Source organism: Pipistrellus hanaki (assembly GCF_964339955.1).
Source record: "Pipistrellus hanaki genome assembly, chromosome: 17".
NCBI lineage: Eukaryota > Metazoa > Chordata > Mammalia > Chiroptera > Vespertilionidae > Pipistrellus > Pipistrellus hanaki.
In genome coordinates this window covers 23,551,029-23,578,962 of record NC_140519.1, presented here as the reverse complement: position 1 = coordinate 23,578,962, position 27,934 = coordinate 23,551,029, and the positions used below count along the sequence as shown (strand labels likewise).

At 37.1% G+C, this 27,934-nt stretch overlaps 1 protein-coding gene across 2 annotated transcripts; it reads left to right on the top strand.

Annotated features, from left to right (window-relative positions):
- The first annotated feature begins 1,275 nt into the window (after positions 1 to 1,275).
- On the top strand, positions 1,276 to 27,811 carry SDCBP (syndecan binding protein). 2 transcript variants are annotated; one of them, XM_084865111.1, is made up of 9 exons: positions 1,276 to 1,404; positions 14,112 to 14,177; positions 18,414 to 18,492; positions 19,484 to 19,593; positions 21,466 to 21,627; positions 23,409 to 23,584; positions 24,866 to 25,037; positions 25,662 to 25,753; positions 26,711 to 27,811. In XM_084865111.1, exons 2-9 carry the CDS (start codon positions 14,127 to 14,129, stop codon positions 26,763 to 26,765), a joined length of 897 nt encoding a protein of 298 aa, XP_084721237.1. In that variant the 5' UTR covers positions 1,276 to 1,404; positions 14,112 to 14,126; the 3' UTR covers positions 26,766 to 27,811. The 2 variants fall into 2 exon arrangements, with proteins under 2 accessions (XP_084721237.1, XP_084721238.1); XM_084865112.1 differs by having other exon boundaries at positions 1,284 to 1,404; positions 21,469 to 21,627.
- The last annotated feature ends 123 nt before the right edge of the window (positions 27,812 to 27,934 follow it).

The window sequence follows — 27,934 nt, the reverse complement described above, 5'->3', positions numbered from 1 at the left end:
AAGCCAATGAACAGAGAGAAGAAAGGGATAATCTGTGAATAGATTTACACTCATAGTCCCCTCGCTAGGGGGTTAGTCTACGGTTTTCTGCAGGCATAGGTGAGGCACACATCAAGGTGGTTCTGCAGATCAAGATCTTGACAGGACTTGTTCCTTTTGGAATTTCCAGAAAAGAATGTTTCTTATCTTTTCCAAGTTCTAGAGCAGGGCTTGGAACATCTGGCCCTCCTGACATAGAAGGCCTGAGAAATCATTTGGTCTGGCCCTGCCATGGCAACTGCAGGTGGGACTGGAAATTCAATAAATCCAGGAGCTTTTTCATAGCAACATAAATTTATATTAAGTGAGTTATGTCAATTGAATGATGTTACAAATATCCAAATGGCCCTTGACAGAAAAAAGGTTCCCCAACCCTGCCAGCCCTGTTCTAGAGTCTGCCAGCTTCCTTTGGCTCATGGCTACACCATCTCAATCTCTGCTTACTTCCTTACATCTACCAATTCACCGGCCACCACGGGGCAGGCAGCTGCTTTACCCATGTATTAAAGCTCTTAAGAATTTTAATAAAGCTACCTGTCAGTTCTTTGGAGTCAGTCCTGAATGTAGACTTTTGGGGCTTTCCCTAACACTAAGAAACTTAGGCAAACTGTGTATGCTACTACGGATGTATCTCTGTCATTTAAATTGATGTGAAGGACCAAGTTAGACTATATAAATCAAGGTCTTAGAACAGTGCCTGGAACATAGCTCTCAAGAAATCGTTTTTTTTTGTTTTGTTTTGTTTTGCTTTGTTTTGTTTTTTGTTTTTGCATAAGGACACAGTTATTACTTTTAAGGACTACTGCCCAAACAGCCACGGGTGGACAATGAGTGATTAAAAACCAAAAGAAAAAAAGTTATAGTGCAAAGAGGGCAGGAGTTGAGAAGTTAGTGGGAGGAATGTATTTGAGCCCAATGGTGGAAATCCAAAGCTGGCAGAGAAAATCGCCAAAAAATAGGTTCTCAGGACTCTGCGTTGGATGTGATGGAATCCAGGTGACCCTGAGCTGAGCCCGCAGCGAACCAATGGCACCTGGCCCTGAGCACAAACCATAAGGTGATCAGGTGGAGACTGGGATGAGCTTAACCGGTGGCAGCGGGGAGGCCCCGCATTCCCCAACCCCCCGGACAGCAGTGCAGCCCGCACCGAGCTCTCACCCGCCCCGACCCCCCAGCCGCCCCGTTACCAAGGGGACGGGCCACGTGACCCGGGCTCGCGCTTGCGCGGGCGGAAGGCGGGGGCGGCGCCGTGACGCGCCTGGAGGGCGGGTCCCCGGCGCGCGCGGCTTTTCTGCCCTCGGGCTCGGGAAGTCGGTGCGAGTGACCGGAGGCAGCGGCGGCGGCGAGCGGGTTCCTGCGGCCTCGGTAAGCGGCCCCGGCGGGCGGTAGGGGGGACGCTCACGCCGCGTCCCGGGCGCGGGGACGTGAGCAGAGGCGTGTGGGCCCCGGGTCACAGCGGAGACCGTCCAGGTCGCAACGGTTTTCGGGAGGCGGCGGCGCCGGCCCCGCGCCCTCCGAGCGCCCAGCCGGCCCGGCAGGGGTAGTGTGCGCGCTCCGCCTGCCCGTCCCCGCGGGGGAGGGAGGGGGTTGGGGTCCGGACCCGGCCGGGCGGGGGGCCGGGGCTGGGGACTGTCTTCATTCCGGTTCCTTTCGGCCCTTTTTGTTCCTCCGGGAGGAGGCGGCGCGGGCCCGGGGCGGTGCCGTGCCGCCCCCCGCGGGCGCCTCGGGCGGCCGGGCGGGAGGAGGGGGTTTGCTCGGCGGGGGGCGGCCGGGCGCTCCGGCGCGGGCTCCGAAGTTGGCGGAAAGCGAGCGGGTTTGCTTTCAGGGTGTGTTCCGGGAGCCGTCCCCGGAGATCTCTGACTCAGAGCTTTCGTGTCAGGACTTCCTGGTGAGGAGGGGACGCGGCTCCTTTCTCCAAGCGGGTTACGGAGTCACGAGTCGGCTAATGTGTTATTGAAAGGGGTTTGGAGTTTAGAGGTTTCTCTCGTCCGGGTGTGTGATCTGCATGCACAGTTACTGCCGCTTTTCCATTATGTAAGGCCATTACTCGGTCCCTGTGGATTGCCACACTCTTAGCATTCACTTGCTTCAAAGAGAAAACGCACACAATCGATTGAACAGGAAAACGACACTGAGAATCAGCTGCAGACTGTTTGCTTCATCTCAGATAGTATACGTGATTGATTTCAACTCAAATGTGTCGTCTTTAGGTTTTCTGTTTTCGGTTGTGGGTAGACAGTGAAAAACGAGTTTTGTTCTTAAATGTGACTGTCTGTTACCAGCTTAGTCCTGTAAATTGCATTCCTCGTGGTGAATAGGATACATCAAAGGACTTGTGCCACAAAATACAAATAAAGGTTCAGGAAGTAGTCACTGCATTAATCTAAGTATAACTTGGGCAACATTAATTTTTAGTTATGTTTGTGCATTATAGGAAAGGATGTAAAAAAAAAAAATCATGACCAAAAGAGAATTTCCTAATAGTTGGCTAAGTACACTCAAATGTGTACTGTTCAATTTTAAAAAAACCACCACTTCCTTAAACTGAACATGACTCAACTATTTTTTTTCCCTGTTTTCTCCAGATTTAGGTACCTTGTTAAGGTAGTATGTGCCAAGAGTTTTTAAAAAAGAAAGAGTCCCCCAAACAGCTTTTAAAAATATTTCCTACACCTGGTAATAGTTATATTAGTACTTTTTAATTTCTTTCTCATCGGTGCTGCAAATACTTTATTTATTTGTACATTTATTTGGTGTGTTGTTGTTTTTTTAACTTTGTTTTTGAGGAGGTAAGCAGTGACGTGACTGAAAAGTTAAGCAATAAAAAAAGTGTATTCTCACATAGGATAGTCTCCCATCTAGGTCCTCCAGCCAACCATAATCCCTTTCTATCCCTTTCTAGAGGAGCCAACCGTAACATCAATATATTTTCACCCCTTCCATTTCTTTCCATTTTTTTGTTACTGTGGTAAAATACTTTGTAACATAAAGATTACCATTTTTAAGTGTACAGTTAGGTGGTATTAAATACATTGGCACTGGGCAAATATCACCACTACCATCCATCCCCAGAACTTTTTTCACTTTGTAAAATTGAAGCTCTGTACCCATGAAACAGTAAGTTCCCATCCCCCCAGGCCCTGACATCAGCCATTCTACTTTGTGTGGTTATGATGTTGACTGAGCATCTCCTGTAAGTGGAGTCATAGAATATTGTCTTTTTGTGATTGGCTTCTTTCACTTAGGTCTCCTCAAGGTTCATCCATGTTGTAGCATATTGCAGAATTTCCTTCCATTTTACGGTTGACTAATATTTTCTTGTATACATTTACCACATTTGGCTTACCGTTCATCCTTCCTAGGACACGTGGGTTGCTTATATGTGTGAGCAATTGTGAATAATGCTGCTATGAACATAGGTGTACAAGTAATCCCTTCAGACCCAGCTTTCAATTCTTTCAGGTATATATCCAAAAGTGGAATTGCTGGATTACATACATGATAATTCTATTTTTAATTGTTTGAGGAACTGTCATATTGTTTTCTATAGCAGCTATAGCAGTTTATAGCCCCACCAACATTGCATTTCCATAGTGATTAGTGATGTTGAGTATCTTCAGGTGCTTATTCGTCATTTCTGTTTCTTGGGAGAAATGTGTATTCAACTTTTTTGCCAATTTTGGTGTGTGTGTTTTGTTGTTGTTGTTGTTGTTGTTGTTGTTGAGTTTTAGGAGTTCTCTAAATATCCTGGATATGAATCCCTTATCTATATGACTTGCAAATATTTTCTTCCATTCTGTGGATTGCCATTTTACTCTGTTGATAGTGCCTTCTGCTGCACAAAATTGAAAAATTTTCATGAAGCCCACTATGTCTCCTTTTTCTTTCACTACCTATGCTTTTGGTGTCATATCCAATAAATCATTGTGAATCTTTTGACCTATGTTATCTTCTAAGAGTTTTATTGTTTTGGGTCTTATATTTAGGTTCTTGATGCATTTTGAGTTTTTTATATGGTGTTAGGTAAGGGTCACTTTCATTGTTTTGAAAGTATACTAGGTATACCGGTTAATAATGGCAGATTTGTAATAAAATAAAACACGATAATTTCAAGAGAAATATCAAAAGTGCTTTATTCAAAGTAATACCCCTCGCTAGCTACACATTTCCCCATATTTCAGGTAATTTGTGGATACCGTCCCAATAGAACTTGTCTTGTTTGAGGCAAACCATTCAGAGACCGAATTTTCCATTTCTGTGTACTTTTTGAAGTGCTTCCCAAAAAGTGTGTACGCCATAGATAGAAACAAGTGGTAATCTGAAGGAGAAAGGTCTGGTGAATATAGCTGGTGGGTTAATACTTCCCAGGCAAGATCTTTTAACATGGCTTTAACTCTTTTTGAAGTGTGTGATGGTGCGTTGTCACCAAGCAAAATTACTGTGTCTTGTCTTCTGGCATCTTCTGGTCGTTTCACAATCAAAGTATGGTTCAAATTGAGTATTTGTTGTCTGTAGCAATCAGTATTAGTGGTTTTATCTGGTTTTAGAAGTTCACAATACCCCACATCTTCCTGATCCCACCAAACACAGAGCATCGTCTTCTTTTCTAAGCGATTTGCCCTTGCTGTCGATGTTGATGGTTGACCTGGATCAACCCATGATTTTGTGCATTTGTTTGGGATTCTCAAAATAAATCCACTTTTTATCGCCAATCACAATTTGATGCAAAAAAGACCTTCTTTCATGCCATTGAAGCAACATTTTACTGGGGACTTTTTGGTTTTCCATTTGTCTTTCATTCAGTTGATGTGGCACCCATTTTCTTCCTTAAAATCTTTCCAATTGCTTGTGAACAATTGGAAATTGTTTGCTGAGCAAATTTAATCTTTCTGCAAGTTGTTTTTGAGTTTGACATGCATCTTCATCCAATAATTTTGTAATTGTTGGTCTTCAAACTTTTTCAGTTGACCTAGATATTTTTTCTTTTCACATCAAAGTCACCACTTTTAAAGTGTTTAAACCAGCATTCACAAGTATCTTGAGGTGGAGCATGTTCACCATAAGCTTCTTGAAGTATATGATAACTTTCAGTCGCACTTTTCTTAAAAATAATAAATTAAAACTTCCCGAAAATTCTTTTTTTTTGCATGAAATTTGACATTTTTAAGTGTAAAAACACCTATGATGTTAACACCTTCAGCAAATTTGACATATGCAGTTTTGAAGCTTGCTGTCAACACAACAAAATAGCATACATATCAAATTGAGTATATGTCAACATATGTGTAACTCCATCTATTGAAAAAAAATACACCTAGTATATTCAGTTTTTCCAGCATCATTTGTTGTAAAGACTTGTCTTTTTCTCTTTGAATGGTCTTTGACACCTTTGTCAAAAATGGATTTATCAAATATCTGAGGGCTTATCTCTAGGTTCCGTAGTCTCTTCCATTGATGTATTTGTCTTTATGCCAATATCATACTGTTTTTATTACTGTAGATTTATAGTATGAAATCTGGAAGTGTGAGTCCTCTAGTATTGTTCTTTTTCACCATTGTTTTTGGGTATTTGGGGCACCCTGAAATTACATAGGAATTTTGGCTTTTTCTATTTCTGAAGAGTCGTGGAGGTTTTTATAAGGATTGCATTTGAATCTGTAGATCATTTAGGCTAGTGTTGACATTTTAACAATACCAATCTTTAATGGATGAACATGGGATGTGCTTTCATTTATTTATATCTTTGTGTGTTTTTTTTCTTCAGTATTGCTTTGTAGATTTCATTGTATAATTCTTTCACCTCTTTGATTAAATTAATTCTTAAGTATTTTATTTTTGATGCTATTGTAAATGGAATTGTTTTTGTAATTTCCTTTTTAGATTGCTTATTTGTGTATAGAAATGCAACTGATTTTTGTGCATTGATTGTATCCAGCTGAGTTTGTTTATTCTAACTGTGTGTGTGTGTGTGTGTGTGTGTGTGTGTGTGTGTAGTCCAGGGGTTTCCATACCCTAACATAGCAGACTATATTATTTGTAAACAGATAATTTTCTCCTTTTCCAGTGTGAATGCCTTTATTTCTTTTTTTCTTGTCTAATTGCTATGGCTAGAACTCTTTTGAATAGAAGTTGTGAAAGTGTGCCTCCTTACCTTGTTCCTGATCTTAAAAGAAAAGTATTCAGCCTTTCTCCATTGAGTGTGGTGTGCTTTGGATTTTTCATATATGGCTTTTATAACATGGAAGTAATTTCCCTCTATTTCTATTTTGTTGAATGTTTTTATCATAAAAGGTTGTTGAGTTTTATCAAATGCTATTTCTGCACCATTTGAAATGATCATGTAGTTTTTCCCTTCATCCTTTTGTTGATGTGATATACAATTTTGATTATTTCACATGTTGAAAGATCCAGCTCTTACAGGAATAAGTCCTGCTTGCTAAAGGTATACAGCTGTATAATTCTTTTAACATGCTGTTGAATTCTGTTTGCTGACATATTAAGGGTTTTTGCATCAATATTCACAAGGGATTTTTGTAGTCCTAAAATACCTTTGTTCTAGCCTTGATATAAGGGTAGTGCTATCCTCATAGAGTGAGTTAGGACATGTTCCCTCCTCTTCATTTTTTTTAGCAAAATTTTGAGAAGGGTTGATATTAATTCTTTTTAAATGTTTAGTATAATTCATCAGTGAAGCCATCAGGTCCAAGGCTTTTCTTTGTTGGGATATTGTGATACTGACTCCATCTGCTCACTAGTTATAGGTCTATTCAGATTTTATGTTTATTTGTGACTTAGTTTTGGTAGGTTTTGGGTTTCTAGGAATTTGTCAGGTTTTTTTTGTTTGTTTTAAGATTATGCAGGTGTTTTTTTGTGTGTGTGTTTTTTTTTTGTGTGTGTGTGTGTGTGTGTGTGTGTGTGTGTGTGTTTTGTGGGGAGGGGCATACAGTTGTTCATAGTACTCTCTATTAATCCTTTTGATTTCTGTAGGGTCCATGTAAATTTACCACTTTCATTTCCGGTTTTAGTAGTTTGAGTTTTCTCTCTTTATTTTTTAGTCCAGTGGTAGGCAAACTGCAGCTCGCAAGCCACGTTTGCTGCTTTGTTGATTAATAAGTTTGCCAACCACAGTCTTAGTCCATCTAGCAAAAGGTTTGTCAATTTTGTTAATTTTTTTTAAAGAACCAACTTTGGTTTTATCAATTTTCTCTATTCAATTCTCTATTTCATTTATCTTTGTTCTAACCTTATTTCTGCTAGCTTTGGCTTTAGTTGTTACTCTTTGTCTAGTTTCTTAAGTCGACCCCACCCCTTCCTTTTAACATAGTTGTTAGCATATTTATTGTGCAGTGCTGTAAATCATGCTTTTTTCTCCAGTTAATAATATTTGAACCTCTTTCAATATAGTGTAGATAGAACTTCCTCCTCTACTTGTTCTGCTATTCAGTCGGTGCTTCAGTGAATAGAGTTCAACATGTGTCACTTTTTATGTGCATTAAAGACCTGAAGTGATATTGCTGGATTGGAGGGTATTTGCATTTATAATTTTGGTAGACTTTGCAATGTCACTTTCTATGGAAATTATATTAGTTTGCACTTCCATGAGTAATGTGTGAGTGTTTCTTAAACCCTTATTATCAGAGAGTGTCCTCAAACTTTGGATCTTTGCCATTCCAGTAGGTGTGAAATAGAATATTTTAGGTAAAATGAAATTTTTCTTAGACTTTATATGACCATATTTATCAGTGGCTTATCAGAATCTTGGTGGAGATTTATTAAAAGGAAGAGTTCCACTGTTCTTCCCATGAAATATGTGTCAGCCTGGCAAGTATTTTAACTAGTGCCCAGGTAATTCTGATCTGATGCTTAGACACATTTGAGAAACATTGCTCTAGAGATGATTGTTTAGGACTTCATCAGAGAGTACACATTCTTAGACACTATATATGAACCATCAGAATGGTTTTTAGTTTTCAGTACATTAGAAAACACAACCAACACTTTATTATTGAGGTCCTTTGAACATTTAAAAAATTACTTTAGGCCATTTTATGAGTAATTTGCTAAAGTGAAAATAAAGGGACAGTAAAAAAGAAATTACTAACAGTCTGAACATAAGAAACTTGGATTTTTATTATAAACTAGAGGCCCGGGGCATGAAATTCATGCACTAGAGGAGGGGGTCCCTCAGCCTGGCCTGCGCCCTCTGGCAATCCTGGAGCCTTTGGGGGATGTCCGACTGCCCCGGAGGTGGGAGAGGCTCCGGACACCACTGCTGCACTTGCCAACTGTGAACCTGGTTCTGGGTGAGCTCCTGTGTTAAGCATCTACCCCCTAGTGATCAGTGCACATCATAGTGACCAGTTGTTCTGTTCAATCAATTTGCATATTAGCCTTTTATTATATAGGATTTTTCTGGTTTTTAAGGTATCTGTAGCTGAAATGGGCGACACCTTTTGAATACAACTAATTGCTCAACTGTCATGAGTGAATTTGGAATATATACATTTTATGAATATAGTTCTACATACATCTCTAATATATTCTAGCTTATATTCCTTTTGGTTCTCTATGTACTCAGTTGTCAAAATAATATACTGAATCTAGATTTCAAATAAATCTCTAATAGGTATGTCGTTACTATCTGGTAATTTTTCTACTTGTCAAAACACAGTACTTTTTTGCAAAGTTTAATGGCATATGATTTTATTGAGAGGATGATCATGTTGTGTGTTCTATATTTAGAAGTAATTTTCATTTACACTTTTTAATCAGCATCAATTAGAACACATGTGTCAAACACAAGGCCCGCGGGCCAAATCCAGCCCGCCAGGCCTTGCAATGTGGCCCGCACCGCGCTGTCATCACTGCACTCCGCTGTCAGTTTATGACATTGTCAGTTTATGACTGTTCAGTAAACCATTCAGCCCGCGATTTAGGCTGGATTTTAGATTTTGGCCCCTTCTCTGATTGAGTTCGACACCCCTAAATTAGAATAATAAGTGCAATGAGTTTTTAAGAATATATCTACTGTTTTCTTTCACTCTACTTTTTTGAACATCGCCTTCATTTGGCCACTTATAAACCATATCAAGTAAATTTTGCTGCACAAATATAACAGATTGAAGAAGGTGGTACTATCCTTTTGATACGCTACCACATCCTTGCTTGGGGGTTGGAGGGTGGTGGCTGGCCTTGCCCCAGCAACATGACACCTTTCATGTGTCAGGCGACCTCCACGTTCTTGCCTCATGCACGAAAAATGTTAAGACACAACTCTAGGTGAAAGTGAGAGTAAGTTTATTAAGACCTACCTCAGTGAGGTAAAGGAATGGTCCCCAGAGACAGGATTAGGGAGTGACTCTGGGACAAGCTGCCACTGTCATTTCTTCCCTGGGTGCAACCCTTTGCAGGTGTCGGCAACCTGCGGCTCTTTTTGTTAAGTGAAAAAATCCTTTTTCTGCACGATCCGGTATATAGCATTAAGGTAAGAAACAATATATGCAGTGTTATATTTGTTTTAAACGTCGCAATGGTTTTGCGGCTCCCAGGTTTTTTTTTTCCTTCGAAAATAGGTCCAAGTGGCTCTTTATGTCTTAAAGGTTGCCGACCCCTGCCTTAGAGCTTAGCTTAGCAGAGAAGCACAGAGGGGATGAGGCTGTGCTCAAAGAAGATAGTGCACTGTCTTCCTTAGACCTGAGGGATTTTTACAGGCAGGAATACTATGGGAGGTCTCAACAGAATGTTCATTAGATTTCCTGATGGGTACGTTAGTCTGCTGATGTATAAAAATGAGCACATAGTGGGATCAGGGGTCATTCTCTGGTTATTTTTACCTCTATTTTGGATCAGACTGGCTCTAATTGTGTGTTTTTGTTATTATCCTTCTGACGCCATTTAAATCACTGATGCGTAGATATAGATCTTTGGTTTGGGAGATAGATTTAGAACACCTGCTCTTAGATATCTTTGGTTAGGGGGGATGTAGTTTTGTGATTTATCAGCCAACTGTTAAGTGCTCAGCCTCAATTTTCTCCACTTACCTGGGAATATTCCTAGTTTCTTACTAACCTGTCTCATTTATAGTAAAACAGATCCCAGGGACTTGTTTCAAAATATTGCATGATAAAGTCCTTCTGAATGACTGAATGACAAATCATATTTCTTTTATTAATTATAGCTATATTGTTTATGCAATGGTTCTTAAGTTTGAGAAATTTCAGTTTTAGGCTTTCACCACATAAAAACTCATGTTCTTATATTTATATGATTATTTTTCTCATCATAAGAGTTTAGAATACAGCTACTTGTCTCCTTGTGTTCATCTTTTGACTTGCCCAGTAAATGTGTGTGTCTCTGTTTTCTCACTGCCATCCTGGGTGAAAAATTCCAAATTTTCTGCAATGTTCAATGAATACTTTTTAGGGAAAAACAACAACAACAAAAAACAGCTACAAAGATGGTATCTCTAGATTTGACCTTATAGGATGCAGTACTTTGGACAATACTAAACTGAAGGGTGACTGTTTTAGGACCTTAAGATGGTTTTAACCTATGGTCCTTTAGGTTACTACTCTGGTATGCATTTCCATTATTTCCTATGCAAATTAAAAAGATTCTGTATCATTTTACTTTTGCACTAATTGAAGCTAATTAGGTTACTCTTATGTTTAAATAGGGAATACTCTGATATCCTGGATTCCTGTGAAAATGATTTATGGGAATAGAATGTTCAAGTACTTTGCTGTTGAGTTAAAGCAATTAGCTTATAGATTTATTTTTTATTTATTTTTATTTTTTAACAAGCAAGTGTGTCCTAACTCTCCTACCTTACAGAAAATATTTGTTGATTTACTAGATAAACTTTAAGCTGAGACACTGGAAAGCAGAGTTAGCTACTGGTGGCAGAGCTGGGGCTAGGACTTGGGTTATTAAAAACTTTATTTTTAAAATTCAGGTGTAACTGACTTATATTATCGATAGTTTCAGGTATAAACTTAGAAGTTTGATGTTTGCATTACCACAGTAGGTCTTGATAACATCTATCACTGCACATAATTACAATTTTTTTCTTGTATTGAGAACTTTTAGGATGCACTCTTTTAGGAACTTTAGATATACAGTACAGTATTATCTATAGTCATCATGTCATATATTACATCCCTAGTATGTATTTATCTTATAACTGGAATTTTATACCTCTTGACCCCCTTTACCCATTTTGGCCATTCCTTGCCCCTTTCTCCAGCAACCACCAATGTATTTATAAGTTTGGTTTTGTTGTCTGTTTTTCACACATAAGTGAGATTATATGGTATTTGTCTTCATGTGACTTATTTCACTTAACATAATACCTTTGGGACCACATGAAGCATAACATCAGCATCATTAGGGTACGAGAAGGAGAAGAGAGAATATAAGAGATCATGAACCTGTTTGAAGAAATAATGTCTGGAAACTTCCCAAGTCAGGTGAAGGAAAAATTCACACAAGTCCAGCAATCACAGAGTCCAAAATAAAGTGAACCCAAAAAGGGCCACACCAAGATATACCATAATTAAAATGGCAAAGGTTAAAGTCAAAGAGAGAATCTTAAAAGCAGCAAGATACAGACAGAAAGATAAGTTACCTTCAAGGAAGCTCCCTTTACTGTCAGCTGATTTCTCAACAGAAACATGTCAGGCCAGAAGGGATTGGAATGAAATATTTAAAGTGATGAAAAGCAAGTATCTACAACCAAGACTAATGTAGTCAGCAAGGCTATCATTTAAAATTGATGGAGAAATTAAGAGCTTCCCAGACAAGGAAAGGCTAAAGTAGTTTGTTACTACCAAACTAGTATTGAAGGAAATAAAAGGTCTTCCAAGAAGGAGAAGAGGATCATAGTTAAAGGAATAAAATGGCTAGAAATACATACCTATCAGTAATGTCTTTAAGTGTAAATGGCTTAAATGCTCCAATCAAAAGACTTGGATGATTAAGAAAACAAGATCAATATATATGCTCTCAACAAGAGACATACCTCAGAATGAAAGATACACTCAGACTTAAAAGTGAAAGTTATTTTACGCTAATGGAATGGGTGGGAAAAAGCTTAGACAAAATAGACTTTAAAACAAAGGTTATGCTAAGAGACAAAGAATGACAGTACCTAATGATAGATATAACCCCTGTAAACATTTATTTACCCAACATAAAAGCACCTAAATATATAAAGCAAATCTCGATGGACATAAAAGGAGAGAATTACAGTAATCAGTTACAGTGGGGGATTTTACCACCTCAGTGACATCAATAGATATATCTTCCAGACAGAATATCAAGGACAAGGAAATGGTGGTCTTAAACGATACACTAGATCAGATTGACTTAATTGATATCTTTATAGCATTTCATTCGAAAGCAGCGAAATATACATTCTTTTCAAGGGCACATGGAACATTTTCTAAGACAGATCATATGACAGGACACAAAACAAATTTGAATAAATTTAAGATATCTTTTCTGACCATAATGCTATGAAATTAGAAATTGATCACAGGAGGAATACTGAAAAAGACATTGAGGCTAAATAATATGTTACTAAATAATGAATGGTAATGAATGGGTTAACAGTGAGATCAAGGAAGAAGTCAAATGATACCACTGAGCCACAGCAGCAGCAGGGCTGCTCATTGAGTTTTGAAATGAACCACTCGTACATTTCATTTCTTACAAGTAAAGTGTAATCTTTTAGGTAGCCACTGGCAGAACTAAAAATAGAGATAGTGCTGAAACCGGTTTGGCTCAGTGGATAGAGCGTCGGCCTGTGGACTGAAGGGTCCCAGGTTCGATTCCGGTCCAGGGGGCACGTACCTTGGTTGCGGGCACATCCCTGGTAGGGGGTGTGCAAGAGGCAGCTGATCGATGTTTCTCTCTCAAAGATGTTTCTAACTCTCTGTCCCTCTCTCCTCCTCTCTGTAAAAAATCAATAAAATATTTTAAAAAAATAAAAATAGTATTAGATTACCAGCAGGTACTGAAGGAGCCTGGCTGGAAAAAAAATCTTTAACCTCCAGTGTACTTTCAGTTCTCTCTACTGGCAATGCTGCCAGCTGGCAAAAGAGCAATATGTAAAGGACCCATCTCCATTTCCACAGAGCAGCCAGTAATGGATAATGTGGATATGAGATGTAATAAACTGGTAACTGGACTTACGTTAAACCCTATACAGTTTAGGATATATTGTTATATTGGGTTTAAAGAAAGTACCAGGCATTCGTCTCAAAATAGCTAAACAGAATTTTAAAATATGTCCTGGTAATACTTTTAAAAAATGTTTTATACTATTTCAAAACAACAATTGATGGTGACTGAAAAAAAAATTAAATGATATAAATGTTTAAAATGTAAAAATTTACCTCTTATTCTGCAGGTCCTTACTCTATTTTGTTCATGTCTTCTGAAGATAAAACTATTATTAATAGTTGGTGTACAGTATACTTTTCTACATGCAGTTAATTGACCATTGGTCAACACGGGTGTTAGGCTCACGGACCGACCACTCTTGCAGAAGAAACCTGAATATAACTTGTCAGCCCTCTCCATATTCAGTTTCCGAACTGCAAGTAGAGGTACAAGTTGACCTTCAAAGGTCAATTGTACAAATATATGTATATTGGGGTGGGCAAAAGTAGGTTTCCAGTTGTAAATTAATACAATTAATAAATAATTCACTGTTTTGTGTATTCATAGCTATAAGCCTTTTGCTCACTCCTATATATATGAATTTTCCCCTAGTGATAGAGGCTTTATAGATAAGCTAGATAAATCACATAACCATTCTTTCTGATTTTCTAAACTTTTTAAGTGAAGGACTTTTATTTGAAGGGAAGATTAACGTCTCTAAGGATGTAGTTTGATAGTAGTGGTAAGGGAGGGAGAGGTAGCGTGGTAGACATTAATCAGTAAGCAGTTTTTATATAGCCTAGATGTTCATATTTTCCCATATTTTATGTGTATTTTGCTATTTATGGATACTATTTAAATTTTAGTAAAAATTGAATTATATAAATTTTTCTTTGTTTTTTTCTTAGAAAAATCCTGCAAAAATGTCTCTGTACCCATCTCTTGAGGATCTGAAGGTAGACAAAGTAATTCAGGTATGTTTAAGTTGTTTAAGTGTTTTTTTCTTTATATACTATGTCATACATTTTAGTACAGATAAAGTAAAGCAAGAAATTTGGATATATTTGTTCATGTTCATGCATCATCTACTTTTTTCAGTTTATTAATTGCAGACTACAAAGTTATAGAAATGCTAGCTATTCATTTTCATTTTGTGAATTAATGGGTATGGAATATTTTTTCTTTTTTTTTCCACCTGCCCCACCCCGCCCCTCTGGGATATTATTTCTTTACAGCTGGACTTAACCTACTCACTGATAGGTAGATTTTATGACTAAAATTTAAATATAGCATACATAAGTTGGTAAAATACACTTCAATTTTTTGATGTTCTAGTTTTGGTTAAAATTAGAACATCGGGATCTTCAGCTTTGACCAATCTTTAAAATAATTCTTTCTCTTCTCTCTGAAGTTAAAAATTACAGAAATAGTGAAATATACATGCTGCTTATAGAAGAGTAGTGATGTGAAAGTGTCGTGATGTAGGCAGCAGACATTGCACACATTCGTGCTCTAATAACTGTTAGAGATTCCAGTATTGCTTATCTCATTAAGTTAAAACTTTCTGTGGTCCTTCATGTTACTGCTGGAGGCATGTTACTGCTTAAGAAAGTTTGGGGTTGGGATCAAGTCTTTCTGTTGGTAAATTTTTATTATGCTTTTTAACTGGTGATAACAATTTTTAATGAGTTTGTTTTGATTCCTGTTTACTTTCAACTTTATATCTTATAAACTTAGAATTTTTTCAGCTATTGTTTGTTTTAATTTGACGAGATAACTCAAACTCGTGTTATACTTTATTTCTAAAATCTTTTTAATATGTTTTTTCTGGATTGTTTGGTACTTCAAAGCTTATTACTCTAAAGATCATTTTGCTTGAGACTGACCTCAGTTTATGTGAAGTGAGATTTATTTAATAATTAATGAGCATAAAAAGTTTATTTCAAACTTGTTAGAAGTCTTAAGCAACTTGAAGAGTAAGAGTGCTTTTAGACAAACTTAGCCTTTTGAGAGTGAAAAATCTTGGCAGTAATAGTAACAAATATGTGGCTGCATTATTAACCTTGTAGTAAAGTAATGTAATTAAATGTGGTGGGGGGAGATCAGTGAACACATTTTTCATCATAGATCTACTATGGATATTAAAATGTGGTTTGTAAAATCTGTCCGATTCATTGTTCAGCTGCCAAGGCTTTGATGCCTCAGTTTTAAGTGGCATGTTCAGTCATCTTAAATGCGCTATCATTTCTTCCTTCATTTTTTGTTGGTGTTTTTCTCATGTGGTTTTTATTTCCACAAAGTTCATCTGAACACACTCATTTTCTTTTTGAAAAGTCCTTATCTGAAATATTTAGCCTTCAAAGAATAACACCGAAGACAATAATGACATCAGCATTAAGTGATAAGGATTTGCAGATGGATCAGAAAGAATGTTTTCTTCCTTTCTGTTCCATTTTATTGAATTCTAAATTAACCATGTTGACTTTGAGCAGAGGTTTTTGATTTTGAAAAGAAGAAAAAGCCGGGACCGGTTTGGCTCAATGGATAGAGCGTCAGCTTGGGGACTGAAGGGTCCTGGGTTCGATTCCGGTCAAGGGCATGTACCTTGGTTGCGGGCATATCCCCAGTGGGGGTTGTGCAAGAGGCAGCTGATCGATGACTCTCTCTCATCGATGTTTCTAACTCTCTATCTCTCTCCCTTCCTCTCTGTATAAAATCAATAAAATATATTTAAAAAAAAAAAAAGAAGAAAAAGAAGGAAAGAGTTCTTAATGGTAAATGTTAAAGACTATAGTCTACATTGGGCTGACCCTTTAAGAAGCAGCTTATTTATGGATATTTCCATTAGAAGAACTTTTATATTTCGAGCAAAAAACTGCTTCAAGATATAATGAGTAAGGGGGGGGGGGTATATAGGTGTGTTTGTTTTTAATTCTTACTGGATTTAAAAGTATTCTTAGCATCTTGGGCAGTATTAGAGAGAGAGAGAGAGAGAGTGTGTGTGTGTGTGTGTGTGTAAACTTTACACAGTAATTCATACTTAGGTTTATTTTTGTTCTTGAGATGCCCCTGCAAAGGTGGTATGTATTTTCTAATCTTCTGGCCTTTTACACCACAGCAAAGCTAAGCTAAAATGCAGCTGTTAACTGGAAGTTCATATATAGTAAACTATTTTTACAATAGCCATTACTCTGTGACTTTCCATGTCATATAATTCCTGAACCTCTCTATCCATTACAAATTCTTAACAGGAGCCTGTGGTTCCTGTACCTATATAAAATGAGCTATCCAGAAACAATGACATGAAGATCTAGTGCACAGTTTCTAATGCAGTGAGCAGAGGGGACAATGACAATGCTAGCTCACAAATGTGGTCTGTCCACAGGCTTTCTGTAACGGCAGAAACAACATGCCCCAGCAGAAACTGGGCCCCTTTTAAATAGCTTGAGATTTCAAATGAGTGTGAAACAGTTTGTATATTTAATGCCTCATAGTCCTTAAGCTCTTGTACCATCTTTCTTTTATTATACCAGATGGTGTAATCATGCATTTGGTTGCAGAGAACTTTCAATATAAGGGATGGGGCAAAAATAGGTTTACAATTGGGAGTACACAAAACAGTTTATTTTTGTATTACTAATTAATTACTAATTACTGTATTTTACATATGAACAACTGTAAACCTACCTTTACCACACTCTACATATTCTTATTTTAGTATTCCTTGGAATAAGAATAATAGCAATGAGCCGGGACCAGTTTGGCTCAGTGGATAGAGCATCGGTCTGGACTGAAAGGTTCTCTCTCATTGACCACCAGGGGGCAGCTCCTGCATTGAGCATCTGTCCCCTGGTGGTCAGTTCGATTCCGGTCAAGGGCATGTACATTGGTTGCCGGCACATCCCCAGTGGAGGGTGTGCAGGAGGCAGCTGGTTGATGTTTCTCTCTCATCGACATTTCTAGCTCTCTATCCCTCTCTCTTTCTCTCTGTGGGAAATCAATAAAATATATATATTTTTTAAAAAAAGAATAACAACAATGAATGAAAGAATAGAAAATAATAACCTGTCTAAAAAGTAAAACTTTTTAAAAGATATTTTTATTGATTTCAGAGAGGAAGGGAGAGGGAGAGTGGGAGAGAGAAAAATCTGAATGATAGAGAATCGTTGATCAACTGCCTCCTGCACTCCCCACACTGGGGATCGAGGCTGCAGCCCCAGTATGTGCCCTGACCAGGAATGGAACCATGATCTCCTGGTTCATAAGTCGACACTCAACCACTGAGCCGTGCTGGCTGGGCTATCTTGTCATTTTTTGTGTTGGTGATAAAGTACATGTTTTGCTTACTTTGTAATACTTTTGTATTTAGCATAGCCGCTTTTTATACTTGCTAAAATGAAAATAATGATTTCAGTAGAAAATGCCACAATAAATATTAGCCACAAAAAATATTTTAAATATGTAGTTATTTTTCTGATATAACTTTTATATGACTGAGCTTTTTTTATACAGATAATTTAATTCTTAAAAGAACAATGAAAATTTAAAATATTACTATATTAATTTTTAAAAATATTACTATATTAATTTGTTACACCAAATTATATGATCTGTGGAAAGATGCTTAATCAAGTTTTTTTGGTAATGTTATATATTTAGAATATGAAAAATATTTTTTACAGATTTTCTCTTTTTTTACAGATTTTTTTTTGAAAAATATATTACTGAAATGTTTGAAACTAAACTTGAGTACAACTTTAGTGTTTTAGTTTCTTTTTGGAATAATGAATTAAACTTATAAGTAAGAACTAGAGGAATTTGTACATGGGAAGGAGAGGTGAGGGGCCTCCCTCAGCCTGACTTATGGCCTCTTGCAATAGGGACCCCTCACTCCTAACTGCCCGCCTGCTCACTTTTTACTGCTTCATTTGCTGCTCCTTAGTGCTGCCACAGAGGCGGGAGAGGCTCCTGCCACCATTGCTGCGCTCACCAGCCATGAGCCAGGCTTCTGGCTGAGGTGTGCTCCCACTGTGTGAGCGCATTGACCACCAGGGGGCAGCTCCTGCATTGAGCATCTGTCCCCTGGTGGTCAGTGCGCGTCATAGCAACCAGTAGTTCTGGTCATTCCGCCGTAAGCGTGGCTGGACTTTTATAGATATAGATTTTAAGTACATAGATGACATTATTGTTAGTTTTCTTTTCTTTTTCAGGCTCAAAGTGCCTTTTCTGCAAACCCTGCCAACCCAGCAATTTTGTCTGAAGCATCTGCTCCGATCTCTCAAGATGGAAGTAGGTTTATACTTTGGATTCATTCTCCTTAAATAGAAATCTTGAAGCCTTCTTTCTTTGAAATAAGAAATCCAATATTTAAAAATTTTTATTTAGTGTGAAACTGGTGGTTCAAGCTCTAGTAGTAAGAAGGGGGGGGGGGGGGGAGGGAGTTTATTTCAAAGCCTAAAGATTTAATGAAAAAAGTGAGCTATGAATATGAAGGTATTTTTTATGGCTTAATGAAATTAATTAAATTTAACCCTCTTAAGTCCATAAGTTGAGATTGATGGCATTTATGTGAACTGTGCCATATTGCTGCGCTTACTCCGTCGTCTGTTTTGGGGGTGGAGGGGCTTTCCCAATCCTGGGATCTATACTCAGTCTCCACATCCTTCTCTCTGGGCCCCTTTCCTTCTCACTTCATGGGGATTCAGGAGAGAACCCCTAAATATGACAAGATACAAAAGTGTTGAGTAGATATTTGTGGCCTCATAATATTTATAACTTTGTTTCTTTTAGAAAATCCATTTTATTAAGTCACAAATCAATCATGTACAAAGGATCTTTTGGAAATAGTACCTAACTCTACTGCCAAGTTAAATACTGTTAATATTTAAATATACTGTTTCCAAGATTTTATTGGAATGTGGTTAATATTCTTAAAATGCTATGACTTTAAATCAATTTAAAACCTTTGATTTTATTTTTAATTGGAGAATTATTTCATAGCCTTGTTTACTTAAATGAGTTTTAAAGTAACTGCCTTGGCAAGCAGACATTTTGCTCAGTTATTCTCCACTGGAGAATCAGTGGTTCACAGAACTGCTAATCAAATTAGTTTATTTGAAGAAAAACGAAAGGTGAGATAATTTATTTGGAAAAATTATTTCTACTCTTAGGAATTTTTAGAAGCAAGATTAACATAAGTAGAAGCACATTCTAACAACAGTTTTCATTTAGAATATTCTACTAATGTTTTTTTCTTTATTCATTAATTCATTTATATTAGATCTCTATCCTAAATTGTATCCGGAGCTTTCTCACTACATGGGCCTCAGTTTAAGTGGAGAAGAAATAGAGGCAAATATGGCCATTGTCCATGGAGCGCCAACTCAGGGGGTATGTGTAGTGAACTAATTTTGAATTGTGTAAAATCATAACTTATGCATAAATATAAGCTCTCATCTTTATGGTTTACTCACAAATTTATAACTTTTAACATTGACCTCTCTTCTTAGAAATTTTTAGACTCCCTTCTGAATATTACTTCTGAGTAGTCCGTTTCCTTTGTGCTCTTCCCACTTTTTTTATTTATTAGTAGTTAACAATGCATGTGCCTTGACTAGTCCATTCTCCTTTGTCTTCTGCATTTAGTCAGTTACTAAGACCATGTGATGCTGTCTCTATTCAGAGTTTCTATACTATACTTCTCCCCTAGATTATTACAGTCGACTCTTAACATTTTCTCAATTTCTTATAACAGTACTAAGCTGCTGCTAGAGTAATCATTATGAAGTACAGGTCTGTCATATTTGTTTGCTCACAATTAAATACCTGATATTTATCAAATATTTATTGAAAACTTGTTTCTATCAGCTAGGGTGCATTTGTGAAACATCACAGTGGATATTTTAACAGCGATAATTTAGAAATTAGACAAAAGTTGAAGCATGGAATACCATTGTAATTGCAGAAAGTTGCTCCACCTCCTAGGATTGGGGAAGTGAAGGGAAGAGGTTGGAATTAGCAGAACCTAGAAGCGTATGGGGAGAAGAGCTCCAGGGAATTGGATCTCAGATCTTGGAGAGGCAGTGCTGGTACCTCAGGGGTTGCAGTGAGGCTGGTTCTGGGAGTGTCAGTAAGTTCTGGAAAATGGAATTAACTGCTGCCTCCAGTGGTAAGTGCAAGGTTCAGACAATGCCATCAGGAACCAGAAGCAAAGCAGATGGAGCACTTGTCCCTCCTCTAGCCTTTCAACGTTATTTGTACAGTTCAACCCCCAGAAGGGTGGGTTTGGAGCTAACAGACAGTATTTTGTTACCTGGCACTGCCTACGCCCTTGACAATTCAGTCTATCCCTAAACATCTATCCCTAAACATCTACAACCATTATAACTTCACATGAAGCAATAACAGCTTTGTAGTTTTCCCTTAAAAGATGCAGTTCTTCATAAAATTGTGGTTCAGTAGGGGGAATGCAAAAGACAGCCTATCATGTTGCTCTCTAACCCTTGCTCTGTCAAAAAACCAATTTAAAAAAATATAAGAAACCAGTTTTGGTCAAGGAAACTTGAAATAGGATACCTGGCACAAGTACCTGCTATTCTAGGGCAGTCTAGTTTGTGCCTACCATTGGCTAATCCACGAGTGTTTATTAAGGGGATGAGAAATAATATTTGTGGTATGCAGCACTCAGGTAACATGCACTTTTAATCCTCACCATGGCACTTGTTGAGGTAAGAATGTTGCCCTTTTATAGAAACTTTAAAAGGGTAAGGAGTTTGCCAAAGATCAGACCATATAAAAACCCTCTGGTATTGCCTTATTGGGTTCCTTTTTAGTATTGAGACCTTTGCTCATTGTGTCCGAACTTTTCACATAGAAAATGGGCATGGCACAAACCCTGAAAATGTTGCATAAGTTTCAAAAGTGTGATATGATCTTTATGTTTCGGATCTTACATTTGAGCTGAAGACAAGCCAAAGTACACAGGAACAACTGCACTGAATTCAGAAGGCAGCAGGAGAGAGTAGGGCATTGATTATTGGAGGTGATATATGTGGGAATAAGTGGCCTGAGGAATTAGTAAATCAAAACTTGGGTTATTTTTGCATGAATCAAACCATCTGAGGGAAATAATTTCCAGATTACTTTCTGGGAAACCACAACTCACAACTGAGTATATTCAAGTTGCTCGTTTTTTTTGTGTTTTTTTTTTTTTTTCAGGGAGAATGTATGTAAATACTGACACATTGTGTATCTTTTTGTCAGCAGTTGGTAGCAAGACCTTCCAGTGTGAACTATATGGTGGCTCCTGTAACTGGTAATGATGTTGGCATTCGTAGAGCAGAAATTAAGCAAGGGATTCGTGAAGTCATTTTGTGTAAGGATCAAGATGGAAAAATTGGGCTCAGGCTTAAATCTGTAGATAATGTAAGTATTTTTTATGTCTATTTGAATTTGTCTAAATAGCTTATAGGATTTTAAGTGATCTGTGTTGGAATAATTTAAATTAAAATTCTTTAATAAATTATAATGGCGAATTTATGATTGAGAATACTTTAACAAACTTTTCCACTTGGAGATGCCATATTCTGAAGAAGTAGAGTTGGCACTTCTAACATTACCTTGAAAAAAAAAAAAAAGTTTTTTTTTTTTTTGTTCTGTTTTGTTTTTTAGTCCTCTTCTTGAAATAAAGTTCATTAGTCTGTATATATTTTAACATGATTTATAAAAATAAAATCTGGCATTGATATAGAGCAACAGATATGAAAGTTAAAGAAAGACTGACCAGTGAAAATCAGTGAGCTTATGAATATTTTTAAGCCAGAGAATTATTTAATTTGTTAAGAAATGGTTTTGCAGTTCTTTTATTGCCATCCTTTAATTTGAATTTAGTAGGTCATTTTCTGAGCAAAGGTGACTTTCTAATTAGGGAAACCTTTATAATTGCTTCTATCTCCCCTTGACTGTACTGAAGAAATTAAACAGGGTTACTCTAAGGAAGCACTCAGGATTGTTAAGGACTTGCCCGGATGTATGTTTCAGGTATTGCCTTATTGGGTTCCTTTTTAGTATTGAGACCTTAGCTCATTGTGTCCAACCTTTTCACATAGAAAATGGGCATGGCATGAATTATTGGCTTATGGCCGAGGTTGACCTTGGCAGGAGCCCAACCCTGCCTGCCTGCCCAGGAGCTGAGGACATTGATGCCTTTGAACACCCGAGCTTATTGAAGACACATCAGGGTGCTTCTTTGGGAAGCTCTGACTTCACACTCTCCTTTTCCAGTGAATGAAGTATTTGCTGTGCTGTCTCCTGTGCCAGGGTTTCTTCTCCGCACCTTCCTTTGAGACAATATATTAATAGGCCTCTACCCCCCCTCCCCCACTGCAATTATCCTTACAGATTTGTCCACTTGGGCAAAGCTCAGTGGTCAGACTACTTTTCAGATGCTGCCCACTTTCCTGTACCGCCTAAACGGCAGACACGTGACAGAAGTCAAGTCTGACCCAGCATAAGATGGTAGAAAGGGTCTAGTCTTGTAGATGCTTTCATATTTTGTCAAGTTCATTCTTCTGTACTTGTTTATATTTTACAACATCTGAATTTGTTTATAGAAGTAAAAATATCTTAAACATTTTTGAGTTTTCTGTATTTCATAGAGGATTCTTTATAAGAACTGGAGTAGGATCGAATGTGCCCACATTTTTAGGCTGTTAAATAAACCCTACTCTTAATTATGCATAATTTAGCAAGTGGATAAAGGAATCCTTAAGCTCAAATGGTGAGTTAGGACTTTAAACTATCACTTTTAACATTTGACTTGCTTTCCCCCTAAATAATGATCATGTGGCCAATACCTATTTGTATTGTCAGACTCAGCAAAAACGGCATTAACATCTATTATAGTAAACCTATTTTGTTTTCTATGGTCTTTTTATTCAAAAATGCTTTTAAAGGAGTGATTGAGGATAGGTAGATGGGTCATCAATTGAGGTATAAATTATTACTGAGATATGACCTTTTTTGCTTTTCTTCTTGGGATTCCTGCCTGATAAAATTTTCTATTTATTTATTTGAGGGGCGGGGTGGTTAACGACACATATAATTTTTTTTTTTTTTTTAGGTTAGACTCCTAACCTAAACAGTTGGTCCTAATTTTCCATCATTTTAAAACTATATCTTATCAGTGTTATTTTCTTATTCTCTAGGGCATATTTGTTCAGCTTGTCCAAGCAAATTCTCCAGCCTCATTAGTTGGTCTGAGGTTCGGGGACCAAGTGCTGCAGATCAACGGGGAAAACTGTGCAGGATGGAGCTCTGATAAAGCACACAAGGTGCTCAAGCAGGCTTTTGGAGAGAAGATTACTATGACTATTCGTGACAGGCAAGTTGACTGGACAGTTCAAATGGAAATTTAAGACCCGTTTCCCTTTTTCTTGTGCTTTTTAGATTCTGTGAATATAATCAAATGCTACTGATGAGCCTTAGAGTCTTAAAATTAATGTGGTATAGATTTTTCTTACATAGTTTAGGTTTTTAAAAATGGTATCCTGGTTTTGCATACACTTTTATTTCAGAGATTATAGAAATTCATCCTCGAAGAAGTTACTTTCCTATCTTAATCTGTTTCTGTAGAAAATAGAAAATATACATTGGAAAAGTAAGCAGCATGGCATCCTTGGGCTCACATTCCATTTCACTACTTAGGCATCCTGTCTACAAGTTCTAAAAACAAATCTGGCTTTTTGGCTGGTTATGAAGCTCCAGTTGTCAGAGTAGGAAGATGGAACATTTTATTTAGCAGTTATGTAGTCCGTTTATAACGGACACATTTAGCACATGAAATCTGGGCCTCCATTTATTTTCTTGCCCCAGCCCTCACAAGTGTTAAGGGTGGATGGGCCTCTGTCATATTGTTAGTTTTTATCTTAAACAACTACTTGTGTTTCTCATATGTGGAAGCTACTTAGTAAACATTTTGTAGATGAATGCCATTTTTGCTTTATATCTAAGGAAAAGAGTAATGACATGGACCAACAGGAAGATATGACTGTTCTGAATTTTATGAAAGCACAGGTTTATCAGAAAACACATGTAATGACATGTCTCTGAATTATATGAATTATAGAAAAATGAGCAAGTATAATTGGCATGGTAGTTTTTAAGAGCAGACAGCTGGCTGCCTTATTGTAATAGCTACATCTTCCTAGAAGCCAGTTAAGTCTCGGATACTTAAAAGAAGGAATATTAGTAATTTAGGCAAACCATAATGGATAAATTAAAAGAAATATACAGTTAACCCTTGAACATGGATTTGAACTGTGTGGGTCCACTGTGGATTTAAATTAATATGGGGACCCGCGCAGCTCTAACCTGTATTGTACAGGGTCAAATATTGGGAATCTGCAAATGAGAACGGCCAACTATAGTTTATGCAGATTTTTGACTGCATGTAGGGTAGTGCTCCTAACCCCCTGCATTGTTGAAGGATTAACTTAACAATGGAATATATTTTATGTTAAGATATTCTGTGAATGTACAACATCATAGCCAAACTTAGTTGCTCTTATTAGAAACACTGAGTATATGATAAAAAAACTACTAGTATGGCAGAATAGAATTCCATTAAAATGTTTATTTCAATTGAACCCATTTTGTTTTACAGGCCCTTTGAACGCACAATTACTATGCATAAAGATAGTACTGGGCATGTTGGTTTTATCTTCAAAAATGGAAAAATAACATCCATAGTAAAAGACAGTTCTGCAGCTAGAAACGGTCTTCTTACAGAACATAACATCTGTGAAATTAATGGACAGAATGTCATTGGATTGAAGGTAAAAAATCATGTCTTATTCTGCTGATTCCATTTTTGGCAAATGTTTTTTGTCTACTTAGATAGTGCTCTGTTTTCATATTGACCTCCAAAATATAGCAATACATTGGGAGATGTGAAATCTGGGGCTATACTCAAGCCACGCAATGGAATTATCTGGGCTATTACCTGGAATTATTATTGTTCCGGTAACAAGGGGCTGAAGTAAATGATATCTGAAGTCCCTTGAGATGGAATTGTATGAGACATAGGCATTTAAAGGTTTGGTGGCATTTTAATGAATGCTTATCCAACTTTTTTCAATTTGGATTATGGGAAACAATAGTTTCTATTCATATTAATACTTCATTTTTATATTTTTTTGTCCTTCCACAAATTCCTGAGTAGGGTTCTTTTACAATTTTAAAGGGTTTCATTATGACCTGCTTATTTCATAAACTTTGGTTAACCGAGGGGATATTGTAATAATCGTTAAGATTATTTTTTTGGCTAATGTATTGTGATTCTACACTAAACTTGGTAAGGAAAACTAGAAAAAATTGTAAATATCAAGAGATTTTAGAGATATTAGCAAAACGTAAGACATATTTCTTAACATAATTGTTATTCGTTATTCTTTCAACAGGACTCTCAAGTTGCAGACATATTGTCAACATCTGGGACGGTAGTTACTATCACAATCATGCCTGCTTTTATCTTTGAACATATTATTAAAAGGTAAGTAGACACAGTTTTTTAACTTGATGTTTATGGTCATGTGACTTTATAATATTAATATATTTATGGTCATGTGACTTTATAATATTAATATATAAGAACTGTGCTGCTTTTAATTCCCAAACTTTTGGTTCTTTACCTAAGGGATGACATAGTAAATTATTTAAATCAGAAGATTTGGTTGGTAAGGATGACCCCCTTACACTTTCCTAAGCTTAGAATAAAATTCATTACACACTTTGGAAATTTTGACATTTCCTACTAGGAAAAGGGTATATGAGCAGATTCAGGCAAACTCAGCTTCCAATTTTCAGTAAAATAGATTGTGGTTGCACGCTACCTGTAGTTCCTCTGCTCAGTAATTTACTTGTAGTTCATGATGGCAAATTCTTCTGGATGTTATAAGTCAATTTTTACTCTCTCGAGCATCTCCGGAGGCAGGTAGAGGTGTGTAGGGGCTGAGGACTGGAAAGCTAAGAAAGGAAACTAGAAAAGGGGCAGCATGGTTACCTTCCCTGGAGCTTTTAAAATCCTGGCTTTAGCATAACTGTTTAGAATTCTTTTCCTCAGGATCTATTTTGCATATGGAAATAGGCAGATTATATTTTTGTTAGTTTCAGCTGTTAGAAAGTAGCTAGCTATAGGGGTATAAAAAAAGAAGTTACTGTAGAATAGTGATAGCTATCCCTCTACTCCAGTTTCCCAACAGCATTTAAAAAATCATTAGCCTTTATACACAATATATACAAAGACTTACCTTGTATGTTATCTAACTTTTCTAGCCAAGATACAGATAGTCTTTTACAGTGGACGTTTGCAAAACAAGTAGATTACATGAGACCCTTAGATCAAAATTCATTAAAAAGGACCTCCTCCCTGCCAACTTTGATGCTTAATGCTAATAGTGCTAAGCTTGAATTGGAGTTTTCTTCGATCAACACAATGCCTCTCTTGTAGGATGGCACCAAGCATTATCAAGAGCCTGATGGACCACACCATTCCTGAGGTTTAAAAGTCACGACACAATGAACTTCTCCAGTTTACTTCTTTGGCAACTTCACTCGATATTATGCACAGGAAGCTTCCTAGGAGCCAGAGAGCATATGCTGCATGAGGTCCTTTCTGTCTACAGTATAGCTGGGAATCTGTTTGATCTGATAATTGCTCAGACTTCAAAATAGTTGTAGCCTTATCCTGGTTTTACAGATGTGAAACTCTCAAAATCAAAGGACTTTCATAGATTAGTTTCTCTACTGGAAACCTGATGCTTTTTCAAGCCATTATGATTAGAATGACTGATGCAGGCTTAGCTTTGTGTTGGAGCCAGTCACCTTTGTCCTATAAATCAAGTATTGTTGTTACTTTAGTTCTATGGTATATTTGCATTTTTACTGTTATCATAGGACATTTAGAATGATTGCTTTTGGTAGTTGTGTTTTGTTTTTTTTAGTTACCTCTGTGTGTAGTGTGTTTCTGTAAACACCAATTAAATAACACTGGTTTCATTCCATGTAGAAAGCATTAAAACAGTGTATGCAAGTTGTATTAAATTTTAACTACCTTCACTTGCTTGAACTGCTGCCTTAACTTAAGCATCTAGAAGAAAAGCCAAAACATAATTGCTGCCTTTTTACATCCATAATGCAGTTCTATATTAAACTGAAATGTACCTTAGCCCAGAACAAGAGCTATATATATATATAGCATAGCTGCTTAGTTGCAATTGAGATTTTCTAGTCATAGTGTAATGCAACTACTCATAGTTCTTAGTATCATTTTCTGATAAATGAATTACTATATATTTAATGTAAAAATTCTTATGCTAAGTAGAATAAATTTTTGACTTCTTTTTTCATTCATAGATTATATAACTTAACTGCTTTAGGAGGGTCTTAACAAACCATGTTGTCCTGGTGATTTGTTCTATTTCTGACTTCTCCCTGCAAACAAAATGGCATTGACACTTTACCCTGATTTTTTTTTTTCCTCCTTTTTGGTTTCTACTTATTCTAATTAAATATGTATGTACAAATAAAATTTAGCCAGACTATTATTGCACCTTTTAGAAACTGTCCATTGCTTTCACTAAACTAGTACATGACCTAGAAAACAGGCATGTGAAATTCACCTGGGACCTGTGGTGGGAGTTGTCTCTGCAGCAGCTAACGTCCAGAGAAAGCC

What these genes read in the sequence shown, in the direction of transcription:
- SDCBP (XM_084865111.1), top strand. Translation starts at nt 14,127, where the DNA reads ATGTCTCTGTACCCATCTCTTGAGGATCTGAAGGTAGACAAAGTAATT. An exon ending in ATGGAGCGCCAACTCAGGGG is followed by an intron (nt 19,594 to 21,465) that starts GTATGTGTAGTG and finishes TCTTTTTGTCAG; the next exon opens with CAGTTGGTAGCAAGACCTTC. An exon ending in ACTATGACTATTCGTGACAG is followed by an intron (nt 23,585 to 24,865) that starts GCAAGTTGACTG and finishes TTTGTTTTACAG; the next exon opens with GCCCTTTGAACGCACAATTA.